General features: G+C 46.8%; 1 protein-coding gene across 6 annotated transcripts in view; it reads left to right on the plus strand.

Moving 5' to 3' along the window:
- Positions 1-6: 6 nt before the first annotated feature.
- CELSR1 (cadherin EGF LAG seven-pass G-type receptor 1) overlaps positions 7-10240 on the plus strand; it is a 174361-nt gene continuing 164127 nt past the window's right edge. For all 6 annotated transcript variants that reach the window (XM_026868159.1, XM_026868161.1, XM_026868162.1 and 3 more), the window contains exon 1: positions 7-2786. In XM_026868159.1, the coding sequence (XP_026723960.1) occupies positions 104-2786 (2683 nt within the window). In that variant the 5' untranslated portion in view covers positions 7-103. The remainder of the gene's footprint in view (positions 2787-10240) is intronic.

Raw genomic sequence — 10240 nt, forward strand, 5'->3', positions numbered from 1 at the left:
CTACCAAGTCTCCATCCCCGAGAACGAGCCGGCCGGCACGGCCGTCATCGTGCTGCGGGCCCAGGACCCCGACGAGGGGGAGGCCGGCCGGCTGGCGTACTCCATGGAGGCGCTCTTCGACGAGCGCTCCAACGACTACTTCTCCATCGACGCCGAGACGGGCGGCGTGGTCACGGCCCGCAGCCTCGACCGGGAGACGAAGGACACCCACGTGCTGAAGGTGACCGCCTCCGACCACGGCTCCCCGCGCCGCCGCTCGGCCACCACCTACCTGACAGTGACCGTGAGCGACACCAACGACCACGAGCCGGTGTTTGAGCAGCCCGAGTACCGGGAGAGCATCCGTGAGAACCTGGAGGTGGGTTACGAGGTGCTGACCATCCGCGCCACCGACGGCGATGCCCCAGCCAACGCCAACATGCTTTACCGCCTGCTGGAGCCGGGAGCTGGCGACGGGGTCTTTGAGATTGACCCACGCTCGGGGGTTGTGAGGACCCGAGCCCCGGTGGACCGCGAGGAGGTCTCCGAGTACCACCTGGTGGTGGAAGCCAACGACCAGGGCAAGGATCCAGGACCACGCAGCGCCACAGCTATGGTGCACATCACTGTAGAGGATGAGAACGACAACTACCCCCAGTTCAGTGAGAAGCGCTACCTGGTCCAGGTGCCAGAGGATGCCCCCGTGAACAGCCAGATAATGCAGGTGCAGGCCACAGATCGGGACCGGGGCAGCAATGCCCAAGTGCACTACAGCATTGTGAGTGGCAACCTGAAAGGCCAGTTCTACATCCATTCTTTCTCTGGCGCCATTGACCTGATTAACCCTCTGGATTATGAGACTATTCGGGAGTACACGCTCCGGATCAAAGCCCAGGATGGGGGTAGGCCTCCCTTGATCAACTCCAGTGGCATGGTGTCGGTGCAGGTTGTGGACGTGAATGACAATGCCCCCATTTTTGTGAGCACTCCCTTCCAGGCCACGGTGCTGGAGAACGTTCCTCTGGGCTACTCGGTGCTGCACATCCAGGCTGTGGATGCTGACTCTGGGGAGAACGCCCGCCTGGAGTACAAACTCATAGAGATGGCACCGTCCACCGGTGGTGCCCCTGTAGCAGGTGACTCTGGGTTCCCTTTTCAGATCAACAACAGCACAGGGTGGATTACGGTGGCTGCAGAGCTGGACCGAGAGACTGTGGAGAACTATCACTTTGGGGTGGAGGCCAGGGACCATGGCGTGCCAGTCATGACCTCCTCAGCCAGCGTGTCTATCACTGTCCTCGACGTGAACGACAACAACCCCACCTTCACGGAGAAGGTGTATCACCTCAGGCTGAACGAGGATGCGGCTGTGGGTAGCAGTGTGCTGACCCTGACAGCAGTGGACAGGGATGTTAACAGTGTTGTGACTTACCAGATCACCAGTGGCAACACCAGGAACCGTTTTGCCATCACCAGTCAGAGCGGAGGGGGGCTGATCACACTGGCCTTGCCCCTGGATTACAAGCAGGAAAGGCAGTATGTGCTCACAGTCACTGCCTCTGACGGCACTCGCTTCGACACTGTCCAGGTCTTCATCAACATTACAGATGCCAACACGCACCGCCCAGTCTTCCAGAGCTCCCACTACACAGTGAGTGTCAGCGAGGACAAGCCCATTGGCACCTCTATTGTCACCATCAGTGCCACCGATGAAGACACAGGGGAGAACGCAAGAATCACTTATATTTTGGACGATAACATCCCCCAGTTCCGCATTGACCCTGACACGGGCACCATCACCACCCTGATGGAGCTGGACTATGAGGACCAGGCCTCCTACACGTTGGCCATTACAGCCCATGACAATGGCATCCCCCAGAAATCGGACACCACTTACGTCGAAATCCTCATCCTGGATGCCAATGACAACGCGCCCCGCTTCCTGCGTGATCGCTACCAGGGCTCGGTTTTTGAGGATGTGCCACTCTCCACCAGTGTCCTGCAGCTGTCTGCCACTGACCGTGACTCGGGCCTCAATGGCCGTCTCCTCTACACCTTCCAAGGTGGTGACGATGGAGATGGAGACTTCTACATCGAACCCACTTCCGGAGTGATACGGACTCTGCGCAAACTGGACCGCGAGAATGTGGCTGTCTACAGCCTGCGGGCCTTTGCTGTGGACAGGGGCAGCCCACCACTGAAAGCCTCTGTGGATATCCAAGTGACTGTACTGGACATCAACGACAACCCCCCTGTCTTTGAGAAGGATGAGTTTGACATCTTTGTGGAGGAGAACAGCCCTGTAGGCTCTATTGTGGCACGGATCAGTGCAGCTGACCCTGACGAGGGGACCAATGCACAGATCATGTACCAGATTGTGGAGGGGAACATCCCTGAGGTCTTCCAACTAGACTTGCTCAATGGAGACCTCACGGCCCTAATGGACCTGGATTATGAGAGCCGGACGGAGTACGTGATCGTGGTGCAAGCCACTTCAGCCCCTCTTGTGAGCAGGGCAACAGTGCACATCCGCCTCTTGGACCAGAATGATAACCCACCCGTGCTGCAGGACTTCCAGATCCTCTTCAATAACTATGTGACCAACAAATCCAACAGCTTCCCCTCCGGTGTGATTGGCAAGATCCCAGCTCATGATCCTGATGTGTCTGACAGCCTGGCCTACACCTTTGTGCAAGGCAATGAATTGAACTTGCTCCTTTTGGACTCTGCCACTGGGGAACTCAAACTCAGTCGCGATCTGGACAACAACAGACCCCTGGAAGCCCTTATGAAAGTGTCAGTCTCAGGTAAGCAAGCTTTAGAGGTTAATAAAGCATGTAATTTTGCTTGTCAGACCAGCGTGGGGGCATGGGCAGAGGTAACCCACTTGCAGTTTAGTGTGCAGCTTTCAGTTTCTTGAAGCAGCAATTTATCTGTGAAATTTTTAAAGAGGAACCATAAAAATGTGTCAAGCCCATGTGCTATGGATTGAAGTGGTTGTAATTGTTATGTGGATCACAAAACTAAATAAATCCGAGTGTATTTGGAAAGGTATATACCCCTTCAGTTGAGGTAGTACCGTGGCTAAAGGTTTTCTTATGTTGCATAAAGGTAATAAATGATGTAACTTGCAAAGACAGAGGGAATGCACATGTATCTGTAATGCCATCTCCCCTCTTTTTTTTCTCTTTAAAAAATAGAAAAAGTTTAGATTTGGTATCTCTGCTGTTTTAGCAACAAAGCATATGTATTCCCTTCTGCATATCGGGAAGTTTGTCTGGTAGATCCTTAGACCCCAGACCAGGTCTCGGCTGGTGTGGCCCAGGTGAATGTGATGCTGGTGGAGCTGTGCTGGCTTGTATTGCTGGCGTGTGTTCCTGTGGGAAATGGTGATGCTGAAAGCAATGAGTTATGGCTGTGTAATAGCTGTGTAACACAGCTAATTGCACTGGCGTTGCTTTAGTAGTGCTAGGGGCAGATACTGGGCAAATGCAGACCCAAAATCAGTGCTGTTGCAGGGAGGGAGAGAAGGGGAGAGGTACATGTACTGTACCATTAACTTCGTTGGAGAATTTGTGTCTGTGTGAAGACTGTTTGATATCGTCCAATATACACTTTTATATAAGCACATACATGCTTTTAGGATATTATTATTTTTCTGCTTCGTTGCTTGTTTATCATGGAATTACTTTTTACACCTCTAATTGTGGCGTCAGTCATACAATGAGTAATTTCCTCTGCAGGTGCCACTCTATAAAGTTTACTGTGGACCTGATCCCATGCTTCTGTTGACTTTCAAAGGTTTAACCAGGTACAATCCTCACTGCCTCACTCTCTGCAATCTAAAACTAGTATTTGTATTGTCTTTGGAATAAAATAACTGAAAGTACTAGGTACGTAAAATGACATTTTAGGAGATGCTTCTTTTTGGATGGTTGTATTAAAAAAAATTTATAAACTGTGGCATAATAATCCTGGCAGTGCTTGTTTTACTGGAAGTAGTCATGGCGTGCAGCAGGGCCTCGGGGGAGTGAACCATGCTCTCCCTTACATTTGCAGGCTTGAGGTCCTTTTTGCTTCAGGAAAATGAAAGTGATATTAACTGAGCTGACTGAATTTACTGCAGTGCATCACCTGACAAGCCACTCCTGGTTCATCCAAAATGCTAGGGGGCAGCTAATGTGGTAAGGTAGCTCATAAATGCCGTTTCCATGTCCTGTGAGGACTTGCAGAAAAAACAGACAGTTGGCTTGTGACCTTAAAAGAAAAACATTTGGATTAAGGTGCAGGTAATTGCATGGTCACTGTCTGTACCAGTAGCTCTTTATCTGGTAGCAGAAGATAAGAACTCATCTTGGAGCACAAAACTTGGAAAAGTTGTTTTGTTACACTAGATGAAGAGTGTGGTTCAGAACAGAAAAATGGGTGACGTACTATTCCTTTCTCAGTCTAATGATTTACGCTGAAGTTTAAGTGGATGAATTCTCAGGTAGGAATGAAGACTCGTTTTCTTAAGTAACAGAGCTTGATCCTTAAGTAAGGAGCTTGATCATGCCAGCATCATTTTCATGTTTGCTGAAGGTGTGAACTTTGAAACTCTGCTGTGATGTTGACCAAAAACTGGCTGTCTGCTTTTTGAAAGGTATTTGAAAGATTATATATTCTTATGGGTAGGACTTTAAAATAGTTTTGACAAGCACTGAACTCCATGTGACATTAATTTGAAGTTCACTCTGGAAATTGAAAGGGCAGAGTTTGGCAGTGTGTGATTAGTCCAGGAAAGTGTCACCTGCCTGCTTTCTCTGGTTTATCTGATTCAGTCTTCAAAAAAAAAAAAAAAATGTCAGAGAAGCAGCTCAGACAGAAGTACTCCACGGGGTTATCTCTAAGTGTTGCAAAATATCTGCAAATCATCTGCTAAAATGACCTGCCTGTTAACTGAAAAACTGTCTATGGACTAGCCGTTAACCTCTCAACCCAGACAAACACAAAGCCCTGCCCTACTAACAGCTGCTCTTCAGGTCAGGAAAGGATTTGAGCTCCTTCCGAACTTGGGGAATTTGATCTGTATGCGTCTGGGAAGTAACATTGCTGCTATAAAAAATCTTATTTCCACCTAGCAATGTGTTGTGCTGCAGAGCCATGTGAGTGTGTGCGATGCTAGTGAGGAGCCACGCTGCTCAATTGAATTACTTCGAGAGTTTGATACTTGACAAAACCCAGCATTTTTTCATTTGAAATTGGAATTATTCAAATAAGCACAGTAATTTTGGCATTCTGCTTATAAACAAAACTTTAGGCATCGTGAAAACCAAGCAAATGGGCATAGTAACTTTAATAAAACCTGAGAACGTCACACTTGGCATTTAAAACTCATTCTAACAGTGTAAACATTACCAGAAGCTACATGGGATAGTGGGCAGGCTGGGCACGTAAGTGCATGGCTCTGCCTTTGTCCTGGTGGGCTGTGCCCCCACAGTCGGTCAGGAACCCACCCAAGCGGAGGAGGGAGAAGGTGGGTGGTGTGGATATTAGCATTTTGCTTTGGATCCAGAGGGAGCTTTTGAAGTCGATCTCTTTTGAAGAGAATCTCTCCGGGTGCCCCTCTGCCCGTACCTGTCGTGCAGAGCCGTCTGAGTGAACAAACTGCATCTCTTTTGGATGAAGCTAATCCAGGGGTCCCTTAAAAAGACACAGTCTCTTTTTACTGTTGTACGTTTGAGGGTTTTCTACATAAAGGCAGAGCTTGGCTTTACATTCCCATGCCTGCACATTGTGTCGTTAGGTTTATGTTGTTTTAACAATTGGGGTGAAATCTGGGCCCTGCTCAAATCTTGCCCCTGCTTTCCAGGGAGACAGGATTTTACTCTGGGCTTCTGAAACAGGTGGTCAAGAGTTGACCAGTCTGTGATTTCTTAGTGTTACTAATAAATATGGGGCTTAAATTGACAGGCTCATTAAAAACTATTACTTTTTGTCCACAGTGATATTCATGATAATGTTAAATTGATATTTATTTAGTCAAAAAGTGGGTTAAACATTGCTCAAGTCACAATGGGTTTGCCTGTGTTAAACATATACCACAGTCCCCTCTGGTGCGGGTGGGGGAAGGCTGGTGCTAGCCTCAGCTTTGAACAAATGTTGCACAACTTTGCCTGGGTGTCACATTGCAAACGCTGCTGGCACCTGCTTGACTGTGCTGCCACAAGTAGTCCCACTTATCATCAACGACAGCTCAATAGATGTGTGTACAAACTCCTCTGGGAACCCAGCCTAATACACCAGTGCAGACAAAACCCAACCTGACTGGATCCTACAGCTTTTGAGTGGTCCAGATAAATGTAAAATATCATTATACAACATAGAATATAGAATTTTGGGAAAATAGTGCTCCCCACGCAGTGAGGGATAGACACCCAAGCGTTTCTGAGGGCATGCAAGGTCAAATATCACCTTTTACATTTCTTTGGCTTTTAATCTCCAGTGCCATTCAGTAAGGTTATTGACTATCAGCAAATACAAATTAAGATAGAGCTCATTTGTCTTGCAGTAAACTTAATGGGATTTTTACTCGCGGCTTGGTAAAGGATTTTCATTGTTATTGTAATTTAAAAGTTATTGTGCTAATGACCCTGGATCATCAGCTCTGTGCCTTCTCCATACAAATGTAACAGAAGATGCAATACTTCGGTTTAGCCCTTCTGGGAAAGGTAAGGCCACAGCTGTGCCTGAGATGTAAGGCACTGAGGGGTTGTTTGTGTGTGTGAAGATGATTTGAGATTAAAGGGGAAAAAAGAAACTCCAAGGAGAAGGTGTCTCTGTAAGCACAGGGGCACCTTTGGGTGTGGAGGGCAAGCGTGGGGCAACCACTTGGGATGTGGGCCAGGTGCCTCAGCAGCATCAGATGCGCCCTGGCCCCGTGCCCCTCCTTTGGGGAGCAGAGCGGATGGGTCTGCTGGGCCTTTGTGAGTTTTGTGGGGTAGATCCGCAGGGCAACTGGTTCTTCTAGGAGCAGCGCTTCTGGCTGCCTGCGAGGGCTTGCTTTCAGGGTCAGCAAGAGCAATTAGCACCTGAACTTGCTCTCTGTGGACCCCTCACCCCGTGGGAAACACATCCTGCAGGTGGCTGGGGTGGGATCCCTGTGGGTTATAGAAGTAGGAGATGATGGAAATGGAGGGGTGGGGGCTCCTCTCACCCTCCTTCCCGAGTGGTTGCAGGGCTTTTGCAGGCTGGCATTTCCAGGGACCTTGGGCGCTTGCACTTCACACTTGCTTCCTGCACTAAGGCGAGAGGAGTGAAGGGAGCGGCTCAAGGGCTGCAAAGACCAGGGAGGCAGTGATGAGGGACCTCGGTTAGAAAGATGGTGTGATACCGCGAGCTGGGGGATTGCACCCCTAGTTGTTACTTCGTGTATTAAGTAAGACTGAAATGAAAGATGACTGATAATGGTTAGTGGCAGTGGTTTTGAACATTTACATATATTTTCCTACAATAGCAAATCTAGAGTAGTGACCGTCATTTTAAAGTTAGGGTAGCTCCTGGATCTGCTGTGGCTACCTAAATCCTTTATTGCATCCATATAGGTTTTATATTCTAATCTGTTCTATAGGTGAGATGTATTTAAGCTGTGCATCCCTCCAGCCTGCAGGAATGTGACTTCCCCTCTTCAGCTGTATGATCTGTTCCAGCCGATAAAAGCTGTGGCTGCCTTGTTGCTTTCCTGTGGGATTCCCTTCCACTTCATCCCTGGATTTCATAGGAGTGGTGTATTTTTGTTTCAAAAGACAGGAAAATGTCTATGGCTATGAGAGGAAAATATTTAGTTTATCTCAACTTTTTAGTTGAGATAAAAGATATCTTCTGCATGTAAATAAATAACATAGGGAGTTACCTGCAGCTCAAGCTACTGTAAATAAGCAATTTCTTTGCTAAAATGGTGATCTGTAGTAATAAAGAAATGTTTACCACAGAACACTTTAAAACGAAAATGAGCTGTTTTATCTCAGATAAAAGCTATTCTGTCAGTCAGCTTCTTTCAGAAAAAGCTACTATGCAACATAGCTATCCCTAAAAATGTTTGTTTCTCCCTGTTTCTGTCTGCGTGCAGGCTGTATATTACCATTTTTTCCTCCACAGTTTTTAATGAGATATTACTACCTTAGTATGTCTCAGTGTTTGAAACGTTTGAAACGTACTAGGCTTTACTTGATAATAAGTCTCAAGAGAAAGAAATTGAATTTAGGGAATATGATGGTGTGAATACCTGGAAAACTTTTTGTCCTATTTGCAAATTATTTGCTCATGGAGAGATAGTTGTAATAATCATTTTTTAATTGGATTGGTAATTTTAAAATATTTTTTTAGTACTTTTTAAGCTTCAGGTGTATTAATGAAATTGGTTTCCTTGATGTATTCCCTTGTTGTGATTTGCTTCCCTCTTAGAAGTTACTGAAGTGCTCTTACTTCTGACTTGCACTTGTGGGTTGGGAAGAATCCTCTTTTGTTCTGTTCTGGTCACATGTTTGCTTGCAGTTCAGAATTGGTTTAGGCTGGGGCTGCGGAGCCTGCTGCAAACTGCCAAATACAGAATAAACATTGAATTGTTGTCAAGGGTAATGGCAAAAGAACCCTTTGTTTAGAATACAGGAACAGTTTTCTAGGTTTGGATGTTAAGATGATAGTAAACCCGCAGTAGTGGTGGGGTAAGTAGGTGATGTGAAGCAGTGGGATTTTATACTTTGTTATCTCCCGTGTCCCAAGTGCTACCTGAGGAAGTGGCTGGCTGCTGATAAAGTGTATAGTTTTACATTTGCTCATCAAATGATTCATTTTCCTTCCGTATATACTTAATATCTTAAAACTCCCTTTCATTGTTGACTCCCATCTTTGAGCTGAATAGATTTTCTCAGACATCCCATGACTGAGGAATGTAATGCTGGGTATGACATTAAGTAGGTAGTGTTCTCACCCCTCTTCTGGTAGGATGCTTGCTGGTGAGACCCTTAGTAGATGCTTGGATGGGAATCCTGTGGTATCCTCACACTTCCACCAGTCTGGTCAGAGTGTGGCCCTGGTGTCTCCCATCATCTTTAAGGAAGGGTTGGGGAGACTCATCTGGGGTGACCCTGAGGTGTGCTGCAGGTCCGCCAGGCACCCCTGCAGCTGACAGACTGTCTCCAGTGTTTTGGCTTGCTGGGTGCTCGGAGTTTGTGGGTTCAGGGGCATGTGATAACACGCAACACCTATAACGGTGTTTACAATTCAGCCAGATGTGTAGCTTCTGCATATATTGGCATGGCTGAGCTCTCTTTCATCTGGTTATTTTGGGTACAGACAGCAATGCCCGCACAGTAGCATGGGTTAGGCTTGTGGTTTCACTGGGTCCCTTGATTCCCTCATGCATCAGGTGAGACTGATACAAGAGTTCAGGAACGTGACCACTCTAGAAGTTGGGAGCAGAATTAATTCTGGGCAGAAAAAAAAGCAAGCATGAAGCAGAAAGCTCTTCTAAACCTACATGCTACAAATACCTTTTCAATATTTAGCAGTGTAGGCAACTCTAGCTGTAACGCTCATGCATGGAGGATGAGTAAGGGGAGGATCAAATGTCAGACACAAGATCTATGCTTTCCATCCCTTCTCCCTCTCTTATATAAGCCCTCAGGATTTTGAGACCCAGTTGGTGGGGACAGACTCTCTACGTTTGAGCACTTGAGGTAACAAAACAACTTACCTGCTTACCTCGGTATTGGCTAATTTACAGGATTTGGGCAACAGTGTCTCTTGGCTTCCTTTGGCATACTGACTTGTATTTCCAAAAATATCTACAGAGAGTCTTTAGGAAACGTAGGAGGGTTAGAAGAGCTGAAGATATTCAAATCAGATCTAATGACCCCTTTTGGCAATATTCCATGTTATAGTTTTTCTGTCCTGGTTTCTGTGGAAATGATGATGGGTTTTGGTAAAATAGTACTCCAACTATTCTGACATCTACTTTGCCGTGTAAGGAAGAAGTATGGCAGTGCTGTCTTTTATGAATGATAGACTTTTTTTTGTTGCCTGCTCCTTTTTTTTTAAGAATGTTTGGTCCAAAGATTGAATAAATCAGAGTACAGAACAAATTGACAAGAGACTTGGTTCTTCAAAGCCTTGTTCACAGTGGCTGTCCACTTGAAAGCAAGAACATCTGAGACCCATTTAAGTTCAGTTTTGCCACTTTGTGTTTCTGTATCAAGTGACAGTATTATTCCCCCCCCCCCCC

This window comes from Athene cunicularia (genome assembly GCF_003259725.1).
Source record: "Athene cunicularia isolate RWA chromosome 1 unlocalized genomic scaffold, athCun1 chr1_part2, whole genome shotgun sequence".
Classification (NCBI taxonomy): domain Eukaryota; kingdom Metazoa; phylum Chordata; class Aves; order Strigiformes; family Strigidae; genus Athene; species Athene cunicularia.